Source organism: Trichogramma pretiosum, unplaced genomic scaffold, assembly GCF_000599845.2.
Source record: "Trichogramma pretiosum strain Unisexual culture from Peru unplaced genomic scaffold, Tpre_2.0 scaffold5, whole genome shotgun sequence".
Classification (NCBI taxonomy): Eukaryota; Metazoa; Arthropoda; class Insecta; order Hymenoptera; family Trichogrammatidae; genus Trichogramma; species Trichogramma pretiosum.
In genome coordinates, this window is record NW_019641672.1 from 1,615,925 (window position 1) to 1,630,550 (window position 14,626).

Below are 14,626 nucleotides of genomic sequence, written 5' to 3' on the forward strand. Positions count from 1 at the left end.
TTTTAAAATGAAGTATGTTATTGAAACAATTTTTTACAAAATTTAAAGACATGTCAAACATATCACGAGCTGTAAGAATAGTAATCTAAAAGAATCATACGATTTCATCATGCAGATACAGCTTATGAGAACAGAGTCACGATCTTTGGAGATTGGTTTGCTCGAGGTAAATATCAAGTGAGATGAAAAAAAGGGTAAAAGGGAGGTTAATAAAAATAAAATGCGATTACAGAAGCATACTAGCTCTTCGCTTACAATACGTTCACATGCTCGAAATGTTATTATAGCAATAATATGACAGTCACGTTGTAAATTAAAATATGATATTTGATGTAGACAATTTCTTATGCTAGGAGTACACTATAGTGATTCAAACTTAAACACTTGATATAATATTAAAAATCTCATGTCATAGAGATTGTGTTATTTTTTATCAAATGATACTTGAAGGAATACAAATCGTTACATTTTTGACAGTGTGTGCGATGTTTGACAATTGTAAGATGAAAAATTGATATCGAGAATCGCAAAAATCTGACTTTCTACGAACATCAATACAAAAGAACTAACCAATCTTCCAATGAAGATAAAGAATTTTCTTTGTAATATATTATATTTAAAATTTTTGGAAGCTTTCAACGTAATTTTAGATCGAAATCTACTCCTGACAGCGATTTGTGAGTAAACAAAACGTGCATTTCTAAATATTTTGCGAAATTTGAAAAATTGTTCATCGATATTTCTTGGATGAAGCGCAACTCTGTACATTGAACGAAGACAATGGTCATCTTTTTTGGTCGCAATTTGTGTGTGTGTTCATGTGTGTCATGTGTATGCACGCAGCTCCGATCAACGAATTTCTATGCCGTCTCTGTATGTAGCAGCGATGAAAGACTTTGAAATAGGTATACCCGAGGATGAGTCAAGAGTTTATTTTTGAAATGCGCAACGGCCCGTGAGGTTGCTGCGCACGCGAGAAGAAAAAGGCTGCGAGAAGCTAAAATCGAGGGAAAGAGAGGGAGAAAGAGAGAGAGGCGCAGAAGGAGGAGAGCAGATAAGCGAGGCGAGTGTCTTTTTTGAGTTGATTAATGGATTATTTTATAGAGCTGTTTATTTATCGTCATACTACTATGCGTATAAAAATATATAAACTCACGCGCACGTACGTGTCCTGCTACTCTATTTTACGATTATTATTGAAGTTTTGCAAAATTTTACGACATCTCGAAGGAGCAAAGCTAGGCAACGACGGCGATAACGTAGCGTATAAATTGATGCGCGCAACAACTTGAATACGACTGCACGCAAGTGCATACACGTGCGTATCCGATATTATATATAAATGGCTTAATCAAACGATTCATTGATTAAAGTCATTAATCCTACGCCACTTTTTGCAATAACAAATGTATAAGTCCAACCGAAAACGCGAATCGATCGTTAAAATACAAATGGGAAATCCATTGATTATGGCAATAACAGCTGCGCACGCGTGTAGTGAAAGTACATTACGGGCTGTATAAGATCGAACGACTCTGTTGGTAATATTTATACAGATAGGTAATAATATGGCTAAGATTTTTGATGACCAATATGAAATAAAACGTATTTATAAACTAAACGTACATCGAGGCGCAAACTTGTGGGAAATGTCGGTGGTGTCGTCAAAAAGAGACATATAAAGATAGCGCAGCATCGAAGCATCGGTAAAAAGCGCATTAATCAGCTTTAAGCGCTCAGCGTGCACCCAGCATTCCAGTCGCGCTCAAAGGGTACATAATTGTAACGTTAATTGCTATAACGTTAATTGCCGTTAATTGCACGCGCGAGTGCAGCTATGTAACGCAAGACGCCAATCATTAGCAGCAGCAGCAGCAACTACCCGGCCAATGCCGAGCTGCCAAAGGCTTACATGGCAGAAGCTTCGAAATGCACCTCGTGAAGGATCCGCGCTCGAGCTTAATGTATTAAATTCATCGAACCTCCGACGCGACTAATTTTTTCCCCTGTTTTTTATAATTAATAAAATAAATTTTGTGGTTTATGTATTTTTATTGTACATTTCTTTAAAATAATAAGTTCAAATCTACTTGATGCATTCCAGTTGCTCCTCTTTGTTTTTTTGACACAGTATTTAATGATAATTTTCACTTTTAAATTGTTAATTTAACTTGTTACTTATGTTAACTCCTTCTTTACTAGAAAATGCATTGTTAAAATTGTGAATATATAAGACAGTTATTCTCTATGCGAAAAGATGTCTTGAAAATTAAAGATACAGCTTGATTATATCGAAAGTTCATTAACAGCTTTATCAAATCCAGAGTTTATAAACGACTTGATTTATCAATAATTGAATATTATTGATTGAATATAATCAAAGTTTACGAGCAAGTGTGCGTTCTGAGACTCTTGAAAGTAGGAAAAAAATAATTTTATGGCTCATTTACCGATCCTTACTCCATCTGCTTTGAAGAATATGAGCTGAGTGAGGCGATAAAGTAAAGTCCATTTCAGCTTTATTGGTTAAATCAAAATTACGATCGTTGTCAAAGTAACTTTTTGCTTAATAGAGATATAGACTGTGAATTCCCAGTCTTTGATAAGGTTATTAACGGCAGTGTAAACGGTGAGTACGAAAAAATTTCCGAAAATTTTTTGAAGAATATTTCAAGTTTTGAAGGAAAATTTAGCGATTCCAAAAGTCCAATCAGCGTCATTCATTATATAACTGAGTTTTGCAGAGCCATAATGACACAAAGTATTTCAAAAATGTTTGATAATGGTTTTCAATAAAATAAGTAGAAAAAAAAATGAATAAAGTTGTATTTTACGATAAAAATCCATCAATTTCGTGCTTTTCATCGAATTTAAAAAAGAATCATTTCTGCAAGAATTTAAAAATTCCGGAAATGAACGTCATTATTTGAAGTGTATCATCTTATGTTTATTTATAATTTTATAGGTTTTCGGACAAAAAATCAACTATAATGACTAAAATTGCGAGTTCATAATCTAAATTAAACGACACAGATATTAAAGTTCATTATTAGATGAGAGTGAAAGGAAGCTTATGCCGAATCTTATGGAAGGATAGCAAGGTTGAATCGTACGACGAGCGATATAACAATTACCTCGCAAGTAAGGGTTTGAAAGTATTTTACAAGACTATTAAAATGATGCACATATTGTAAGATGGCATATTGCAACCCGTTGGTAGCTTAGTTGCGCGAGAAAAGGTCTCACGGTAAAACGAATAAATGATTCGATGGTCGATCGATTGCCAACTCGTCGATCCATCTGAATAAATCTTGAAAGGTTCGCGCACAAAATATCGAGATCAAGAAAACATTTATTTTGGCTGTAAAGACGCCGGGCCCTTCATAAGTATATTGACGCGTGGATCAATTTGATTGAAAATTTATATGCGACTGGTTTCGCGATCGCGCGTGAAAACTGCGCAAAGAGATTTCGTCTCGCAAGTATCACACGGCAATCGCCACTCACATAGACGAGGCAATAGGAATATCGTTAGCGCTTTAGCCTAGCTCTACAATTATGACGTTTTTCTTATTGGCTCATTTTTCCCGAGAGCAAATTACATGCTGCGGCACCGCGGCACACGTGCTCACGAGCATATTTTATTTGACTTTAGCGCAAGTGGCTTTTACGCCTGCGGGCAATAATATTTTTTTTCTTCTTTTTTTTTTTTAATATTATTTATATTTGCACACGTTGCGGTCTTCTTTTTACTTGTAGCATCGGCGACAACGAGGATAAAAGAAAGTTACCGAGCAACATGATTTTCTCGAGGAAATTACGTTACATGAGCGATGATACAGGCGTCTCATGATGTAAATCTTTTGCAATGAGGAGTATCAATCAGTCGAGGGCACGCGGGATCGACGTTTGACATATTATATACAGACACAGAGCGAAGCGAGCGCGCATATACAGAGTCGTCGCGATTTAATTTTAGCTACTGGAATGCGCGCGGCAGCAGCACCTCGACAACTGCTTCGCGATCATCCGTCGAACGAATGAATGGGGATGACTAAGGCGTAATGTATATTCAATGAATTAGAGTGCGCGATGCGACGGACTGGCAAGAGAGATAGAGAATATACTCTGTTGGGCGAGCGCGGCCGAGGAGGCATTGAACCTATTCTCCGCTACATGAGCTAGCGTAAAAGCGTCGGTTGGCCGCGTGATTGTATACGCGCGCGCGGCGGCGACGACGAGATCGAAAATCCCACTAGCCGCGCGCTCTCGTGTTCTCATACATATGTGCTGCTATGTGTATGTGTGTGCAGCAGTGCAGTAAACAAAAAACACGTGGGCAATTTATATGTAACAAGAGATTCAACGAGTGAAAGTGCATGTATGCATACGCGAATGCGCGTATGTAAGATTTTGATAAATTGGAAAATTGCATCGCGATAGAGCAATAAAACTGAAACTTTGTTAATGTCTAATGTCACTTTTCACGAGTAGATATAACGCGCAGTCAGTCAAAAAGTGCGCGCGCGCATAACTGTCACCTTTTATCATTATATCAAGCTCTCGCGAGCTATATTTATCCCAGTGTGCGTGCGCGCGCTGATCGCGCCTTATAAAAGCGGCAAAATATCTCACGCTGCGTATCTTGACGGACAAGTTGTGCTCGCTTTTACGTATTAATATATAAGAGACATTCTAATTTGCTGACTTTGCAAATAAAAATACTCGTCGCCAATAAACGTTATAACCCGAGACGAGCGCGAGCTTTACAGCTTCATATAATATATCTGTTTCGCGGCGTCGAATCATCGGGGCGATCGTATCGACACATTTTCGATGTTCGCCATTCAAACGCGCAAAGAGACGATCCAGATTTTTGCGCGCAGCTTATACGGACTTGTTTCTCGGCTACGTGTAACTTCGTATCTCGAATTCGTGTACGCGCGTCGAAATTGAAGGACCATCGAGTTTCATGCTCAAAAATAATATTTGCGCACTTAAACGCGCCCGTATAGCCTGAATGATTTTATAAAAATAAGTCAATACCGCACGCGTACTACAGAGAGAGAGAGAGAGAGAGAGAGAGGTAAATTAATAACGTTTTTGCAGACTGCTTAAATGCAACGGAGCAGATGTGTGTATACGTACGTGGCACAGTGCCCTTAACCTACATATAATTATTTGTTTATGTAAAATCAGGGCCACAATGGGGATCACCTTGCCTTGCTCTCATATGTTGCTCAGCTCGTCGCATATGGCATCTTCGAACATGTATACGTATTTCCGCGTGAAAAATTATCAACAAATATGAACGCATGAAAACTCATTACTCGGTGACCTTTTCGAAATTTAGCTAAGGAAACAGCCAAAAACAATCGAGAAAAAGCAACGATTCAAATATTCGCGCGATGTCTTTCCTCGGCCGTTTCTACATGCACACAGAGTATACTGCTTACCGATATACACGTGTTTAGCTGCGTTGCTGCCGCGTTAATCTCCTTCTCAGGTTAAATCCATACTAAAGCACTAATCGTGTCGACGTCTCGAATCATTAATTATTCGAAGCAGCCGCAAGCTCGCGCGGCAAAAAGTCAATGCGAGCGAGCTGCGGATTCGTCGAAACTCTCGCGCCCGTCAGTTTTCAGCTAATTAAGCGTGCGTGTCGTCGTGGCAGCATCAGCAGAAGCGGTGCAGTTGACCTCTAGGATTCTGGGATAGGTACATACATACGTTTTGCCCCGCGCGTATAAAATGCAGAAAGATCTGTCGCAGTCGAGGCCGCGAAGGTAGCGTGTGTACGTGTGTGTGCGCGCACAACGAGAGTGAAGACAGCTTTCGCCATTATTATATCATTATTATTAGCGGATTTGTTGCGGTCTGCGCAGGAAGACGACGCTTCTAGCAGCTTATAATATGGCGCATCGTTGTCGTCGTCCTCGTCGCGCCGCGCTCAAGACTCTTCCGCAACGCTGCTACACACATCAATTCGCGACTTTCGCGTTTCACCGAATATATCGCGCGTCTGCACTCATACGTAAATATATGATATGATGATATTTTGTCAGAGAAAGCTTCGGATGGTATACTATTGTCTATGGCTCTTTTGTTTTCCATCGAATTATGTACGGCGTCGTTGAAAGCAAATAGTTTTTTTTTAAACGAAGATTAGCGCTGTGTGGCACTTGCAACGGAACGCTTTTAAGGTAAATCACAGAGTGCGTTTCTCGAACCGATCGACGCGGCCACGACGAGTTAAAACGGTCAATGATATTTGGAAAATTTCGCTCTTTGGCCCGAGTAAGTAGGCGTTTAGTGTATTTTGCACTCGTCAAATAAGCCTCGCGCATCGCGTGCGTCGAGTACCTCAAAACACGAGACTGATCTCATTTCATCTGCCCAAAAATATCATCCGTCTCGAGCGAGGGCATATTTAGTGATGTGGCGCGTGTATATTCGCTTAATGTATGGAAATTTGTGATACCGAGCGAAATATTATTGTTGTTGGTAACTTGCAACGTTGATGTTTGTGTTTTTCATGATTCAAGCTGGCTTGAAAATAATGACTACTTTCTTTGTCACGATCTGATGCACACAAATAAATAATGCATTCGAAAGACTATTGGTGTTTGTTCTTTAAAATGTTCATAGAAATCATGCTATATCTTAAATTAATAACTGTCGTCAATATATTAAAAGTTCAAGTTCAAACCGCAAAACTACAACTAATATTCTAGTCTCGTATTTTATTTACTGAAATTGGCAAGAGAATTAAATTACATTTTCAACGTTTGAATCGAAAATTTTCCACTCGCAAACATCCATTCAGGCAGTTTGGAAAAATATGCGAATGGACCGAAAACCTCGCCGGGAAAATACCATTGAACGTATAAGGCTAACATATACACACAGAAGAATCGTGCAAGAGTGTCAAACTTAAAAGCACGTGTTTCGCGCGTCTTATTCGTGACGCAAGTTCTCGCACGAGTGAATCTGCCGCTAAGAAAGAAAGAGAGGGAAAGAGAGAGGGGGGAAAAAAGAGAAAAAACTACAAGAAGCTAAAAATGCAAAATCACGAAGAGAGCGAGATTCGATTTATATCTATAGAGGATACAAAAGTTTGCACGGCACGAAGTGTCCATCGCGAGACAAACCACGTGCCGCAAAAAAAGCAATCCCGATATCTTTCAATTGGCTTTTCTTTCACCGTGCACGGATTACGTTTTACCGAAGGCTAGGCGGACGGTTTTCATGGTAAAAGCCATGCGCGTTTCTCACTAGAGATTTCCAATATAATATATTATGCGCGCTAATAGCTACTTTATGCAGAATCGCGCGATTTCTTAAGAGCTGCCGTGCGACTATTTTTCGGTTCTACAAAATCGGAGCTTTATTTACCATTTTTTAACGAGCCCTGGTTTAGCTTGTTCATATGATTTTTCCTTCGATACGAAATTAGATTTAATTAGTGGTGCAGCTTGAATCTATTTGTGAGCGATATTTATCATCGATTGTTCAAAAACGTATCGCACATTACATGATAATGAGTATGTTCACCGCCACAGTCGCGAAGAGAAAATTTTGCCGATGTTGATTTATCGTTTATATTATAATACGGGCATGTAACTTAAAAGTGATGACAATCTATATAATACTTGCAGAGCGAAGAAAAAACGTCCCGCGTGTGCGCCAGCATATAAAGGGCTTGTTGAGCTCGAGCGATTATGTAAGTTCGGCGCATGTGTGTATATGGCATTCGCGAGATGTGTTGTAATCGAAGAAAACAATGTAAAATCTTATAACACATATTGTTTCTAATCCGCGAGCTGCATAAGCACATGTATATAGCCGTATGATGCACCGAAAAGTTTTGTGCTAGCTCGCTTTATCTCTTTCTCGTTACACAAATAACGGGCTAATATGCGGCTTTCTACGCTCTGTAGTAAAAGTGGTAGAGAGGAAAAAAGGGCAGAAAATTTTGCCTCGTAAGCGATTGCACGAATTTACGTAATAATCCACTTATAAGCAGTGAATGATAAACAAGAAAATTTGTCTGAAAAACTGAGAGAGAGAGAGCATGACAATACGCTCGAATGCTCGTGGTTTTATGCCCATTTCACAATGTCAAAATGAGACTTGATGGTTTATTATGGCACACACATATACTACATGTGCATACATATTGTTGTGTGTTTCACATTTGCTGGAAGAGTAGGAGGAAAAAGGGAGATGCTATATGTCTGGATGTATGCCGTCCCTTCTATTAATAGTCTATTGTACTTTCCGTTCTGAATGTATATTATATACATTTATATTTGCGATGGATGCCAGCGAACGAACGAGCTGAAGAGATAAAAATTAATTCAATGTATAACGTGTGTAGCTTCGCGCTTACGTAACTTTTTCTCTCTAACTCGGCTCACGTATGTCTCTAAGCATGCTGTATGAGTATGAATAAATGCACTGCGATCTACCATGTACGAGTACATATTCTATGGTACACACATTTGAATGCTTGTGAAACTAGAAACGAAATTATGCACACAAATAGAGCAGTAGACGATTACGCTCGTGTCATTTCCGACATCATAGCGTCGAGTTTTTATGTACATTAGAAGCAGCTCGTGCACAATTTCAGTTTTTTTAGAGGCTTGACCCGTACATAATTTCTTAATTCTAATTTCGTAAATATTATTGTGCTTGCACTATATCTAAGAAAGAGGATTCATGTATGAAAATTTAAACTATTACAAAAAAACACGACTTCGTAAAAAAAAAAATTGATGAAAAATTGGATCATCTCCTAAAATCACGGAATTTACAAACATTTGCTAAATGTACAATCATTTTCCACAAACTTCTTATACAATGAGACATCCTTGAGTTTGGGATTTTGTATATATCAATTCCAACAAGGCACCTTATACGAGGTAAAAGAATGTGAAATTCACTAACTAATTTTTGAAGCTTAAATAGTTTATAACGCACCCGACTCACCGCGGTTGCCTCGGAGCTTGATGCAAATGTCTCGCGCAGACACGCATTTACAGTTACCGAAACTCCGCAACACCTCAAAGGGTCAAGGACTCTTTGAGGGGGAGCTAACTGCCTTATACGCGTACCTGCACACTTGCATATGTGCATACGTACTAATCGATGAAATTCCTGCGCATAGTTTCACGCAATAACGCGACCCTGCGGTTCGGAGCTGGATACCCGTATACTTCGTGCAACTAATATGTGTTGGGTTCGTAACTGCAAATCATCTTAATAATTGATACGCTAATTAACCAGAATATTAGGCACCTTCAAGAACTCTTGAGTTGGTCATATTTAAAGGCTGTTTTAAGTTTAAAAGTAGGACTGAATCAAGTAAAATTAGGAAATTCACGAATTATCTACGCATTTATTAGCAAATCGTTGGAAAGTACTCACCTTCGTACATCTGCGCGTACTGAGGAAATCCAGCGGCCCTCAGCCATTTGCAAGCCTCTTGAGCTTCGATCTCTGCAAAACAGAAGAAAAGAATTTGAGATTAATGGTCACGAGTAAAATGTATATATTACGTGCTCAACTCCTTCATACGCGCGCACGCGTAGCAGTAGACATAGGCGTATATATAATGTAAGCAGGAAGACCCGAGAGAGATGCCGTCGTAACGTATTTACCTTGTACATATATACAGTGAGGAGAAAGAGAGGAAATATATTGTAGAGATTATAAGGCGAGCTTCCGCGTGTATCCGCGCGCTCGATCGAGACGGGTAGAGAAAGAGAGAGAGAAAACGAGAAAGAAAGAGATAGTCTGTAAAGTGCGTCAAACTCGAAACTCAAGTCGCGAATAAATCTTGAGTACCCATCTCTGCGTTTGATTCTCTCTCTCTCATTCTCTCGTTCTCTCAACTGCCATCGAACACATTACCCACGCCAGGTAGGATTCAAAAAGTTTACGCTTATATGCAGGAATGTTTTATCAGTCCATTCGACTTTAAATATCGTACAAAAATTTCAAAATTACTTATAATATTGCGCAAGCTCGCTTCGCTGATCCTTTAGAATGAGATAAAATATTCAAAATATCACGAATCCAGAGGAAATGATTAATTTTCTATTTTTCGTCCCGCCCAAGGATACCATTGAGACTATTCATGTTCCGAAGAAGAGTACATCACCTAGGCGTAACAATTAAAATGGTTTATCCTGGATATTACAAAAAATGAAAGGAATTGTTTAAATATATAAATCGCCAGAAAACGTAAAAAAAGAAAAAATTTCACACAAAAAGTGGACTCAAAAAGCTCATAAAAACAGATGTATCTCATTAAAAAATAAAATTTGGAAATGTTAAGTACTTCAATGAAAAGGGAGTAGGAAAATCCTTTTTACAAAATTGGTATGAAATTTTCGTTTTTAAATCTCATCCCAAGTATACTTTTGAGCCCTTTATATCGCAATTTTTGCAAAAAGTAAGAAACCGAAGCTGCATTGATGAATTATTGAAGCAAGTTTCGTAATAAAATGAACTTTGAGATTTTATAATGCATAAATAATCTTTTGGAATGGATTCGATAAAATTTTCATGCGGCGACCTTAATTTCGTGCAGAAGAGATCATGACTGCGGAAGTCTACTAAGCCTTATGAAAGTGTTTATTGTTGAAAGAGGATGAAAAATGAGTCACGGAGGATCCAAGACATTTTCTGTCTCGTTAGTTATGATCGATTGAACTTTGTGTCTCGCCAATCGTAAAAACTCATTTGAATCGACTATTATTTCAAGCTTTTTACAAACTCTTTTTATTATTCATCATTAACGCAATAAGCAGCTCTCAGGTAACGAGTCGAGAATAAAATAGACTCTACATCCAATTTATGTAATTGTGCTAGCATAGTTTTGGCAAAAACACTTTGGTCGCCACGCAAATGTTATTTAGCCTTTTTGCGACTTTTTGTTTTCGTGTCTCATACAAAGTGAACGAATATTCCGACCGCAAACTGTACATGGTAGATTATCACGTACTTGTAACATATTCTTCATAATTTTGGATTATTCATTAAGTTAAACGCGCTTCATTGCGTGGACGTTGCATTTCATTCACCACGTCATGCATATAACATTATGAATCCATCTTGACGCCGGCTCGTGTAACTTTTGCCCGCCCGATGTTTATGCATTACAGAGTGCGGCAAAGAACTTTGGTTTTTTTTCAATGAAAAAGGTAAAATAAAAGACATGAATGATACTCGCACTGTGCGAGAAACTTTACATCAGGGCACGAGAAGCGCGTCCAGATATAAAAAACGGGTTTTGATGAATTTTCGGTGTTGTTCAACACACGCTGCTTCTGACCCGACGCCGAAAGTTTACATGGACCAACGGCGACAATTTTCCAATCTTAATAAGACATAATATCATGCATATTTATAAGGATGAGTAATTATCGCGATAATCTGGCACAATAAAAAATGAGATATAAATCGAGCGAGCATATGCACTCGCGTACTCATATGGATGATCCCGAGGAAGGAAGAGCAAAAAAAGAGCAGTAAAAATATTCTTACGAAATTTATCGCGAGTAAAAGTATACCGCTCATGCTCACCCGTAATATAATTCACGAAAAATTGGCAGAAAGTATCCTGTAAAACCAGTAATTTTTTCCATAATGCATCCGCGCACTCGTGTGTGTGTGTAGCGCGTCGGTGCATTACAAGACAGAAGAAAAGGCGGACATGTTTCTGCGTCGATGACGTTCGTAAAAAGCTGTCAAGACGGCTCTCTTGTGATGCGGTGCAGCATCGGGCTTTACACTTATAATACGCGATATGCGCAGCGGCTCGTCTGCTTTTTAACTTTTACCGAGGTATAGATGTAGAAACTTTTGAGATTATCATTAATGGCTTGATGCCCTCTGAAATATTGCTCTCTTAATGAAGATTATTTACGTTTTTTAAACGCATTGTTTTTTATCCTTATTCTTCGAGTTAGTCAACAACAATTTCATAATTTAACCAAAATAGTAGTAAAGACGTCTGGGTCACGTCCGAGCCTTCAATTTGTAAAAACATCATTTATTAAATTTTTCCTCGAGTGTACACAAAGTCATTGGCATTAGGCTCGAATACAAATGATGCTAATCTTGAAAACGAGAGTTGTACGTCAAAAAAGTCCTCTAAAATCTCGAGCTCCAAGAAGAATGATTGCTGCTACTCAAAGCACAAGATATGATATATCCTTTCAAAAGGCTTTACCAAAAATTCATTTCGATTCATCGCTCATCGTTGGGCGATGAATAATGATGGCACTTTGTCAGCGAAAGACCAATATAGGTTGTTCTAAAACATTTTGGCCCGTTTTGTTTGTTGCATACAGAATTTAGACTCGATTTATGATGTAACTGAGACGTTGTTAGATTCAAAATTCAAATTTTGCACCTGAAATTCACACCTGCATGACTTGTAAGTTTGTACGATTCTTGTATGTAAAAATACACATAGCAGTAGGTCATAAAACTCCGAGGCATGTAATTACTATTTACGGTGATCAATCACGGCGTTGATATATGATTTACTCGAGGGTTGAGGCAAATAGATAGACAGATGACCGGTATAAACATACATGCACTTTGTTCTACGAGTACATAATATTCACAACTGATTTTGTTCTCGATGTTTTGACACGCGTTAGTTCATACGAAAGAAAGCTCTGCTTCATTGTAGTTGGGAGTGTGTCCGTAGGTATACATATATAGGGAGAAAGTTTCAAAATTTATGATTTGTTTGGGAGCGCAGAGGTGAAAATTTTTGATCGCTTTTTCGCATGACACTTTACACACAAGCGTATACGTTCAAACTCATGATTTATACGCAGGCACATACAAACAGAATATACGATGGAAATTAAAACGGGATGTGTTTTACGCCAAGCCGAGTCTCGTGCCGATTATATTTTGGAAAATCGTTGCAGTTAAAAAAGGATAAAGTAAATGCTTTATACGTTATAAATCATTTCGAGCGCACGGTGTACAACCGTATTTTTTGATTTAATGCAACATTATATGAGAAAATTTGTTTCAATGAGCTTAAACTTTAGAATTCATTTGACACGCTAGTCAAAGCGCAATATTTACGATTGGAAATAAAAAAGTAGATGCTTGAAAGGGCGAATAAAAAAGATTTTCGATATATTGCTTAAAATAAAAAAGGATCAGTTTTAAAATGAATAACTATTATAATGTTCACTTTTTTATAGTATTTAATCTTTGAGCAATCACAAACACTAACAACCAAAGGTACACAGTAAAATCTCATTAGTACGAACCCCTGTAACATTATTTTAAAGATTCTAATTACGGTAGTCGAAAGCTTTCCCATTTACTCGACTATCGGTACTCTCAAAGACAAGCTTATAGAGAGTTTATCAGCCTTTATCGTTCGTTTCTACACGATCCTTTATTAAACAAAGTCAATACCGTTCCCCTTTTAAACAATTTTTATAGTAAAAATTTTTAGACATAAAAAATCTGCCTCAGATGAATTTGAAATTGGTCGCCCACATTCCTGTTGTAACTATTTAAGATTGAGCAATACAACAATAAATGCTCAAAAATATAAATAGTATAAATATGTCAACAATTATTGAAATGCAACTTTCCGAAGTTTTCAGAATTCATAAAACACGACTTACTTTTCGCTTATGCAGTCAATCAAAGTGAACATTTGTATTGACTACTATTATTATTGTGTCGTTACGATGCAGTACACACGAACTTTTTTCATTTTCTTATTCGTATAATATCGAGTAAAGCAATGTATGAAATATTCAATCAATATCACACCAACGACAATACCCACAAATATTCTTAATAAATTCCCATTAAAGCCGCATATAAATCCATGATATACGCAATTGATTACTATAAGCTGTATAAATATATATTTTACATTCTTCGGATATCTAAATCATGACAAACGCGATATTATATAATTTGAAAAAAGAGTGAAGAAAATAAGTCCTCCTAGATCAGTCATTAATTCCATCAGAAAACATAGTAGCCAAAAGGTGTACGCTGATCTATGTGAAATAATAGCTCTTTGGCTTTTCAAATGCTACTACTGCCGGGTTGTAATAAGCACTACACGCGTGGAGGGTCCTGTATGATACAAAAGCACTGGCCTGTGTGTCTGTGTGTCTGTGTAAGTGCACGTACGTGTAGGCGTCGGTGGCATGCACGGACAGATTGACACACACACACACACTCTCACACACACACATGCATACGTAGTACGTACCCGCATATATGCCGTTTCGTAAGACTACATGTATAACAGACAAGACAACAAACAAAAACATACTCTTGCGCAATATTTTTATGCTCTTTCTCTCTTTCTTTCCCTCTCCAGACCTCTTGGTTTTCATAATGAGCCTGATCGCTCTTGAGACTATTATGTACTTAACGCGTGAAAGTCTATAATTACAATTAGCAACGTGCGTACACCTGTATATGGGTGCGCATCGCGCACGTATCAAGCGCCAATCTGAAATTATACGATAAATAAATTGTTATTACGCGCGTCTTGAATTTCTGGCGATAAAAAATTTCTGAATGGCCAGACGAGGTTCAGCGCGCGATC

General features: G+C 38.0%; 1 protein-coding gene across 4 annotated transcripts in view; it reads right to left on the reverse strand.

The window, feature by feature from the left end:
• Positions 1-14,626, reverse strand: part of LOC106650550 (stAR-related lipid transfer protein 13) — a 191,740-nt gene that overhangs the window by 40,943 nt on the left and 136,171 nt on the right. For all 4 annotated transcript variants that reach the window (XM_014368622.2, XM_014368621.2, XM_014368619.2 and 1 more), the window contains exon 9: positions 9,433-9,504. In XM_014368622.2, coding sequence (XP_014224108.1) covers positions 9,433-9,504 — 72 coding nt within the window. The remainder of the gene's footprint in view (positions 1-9,432; positions 9,505-14,626) is intronic.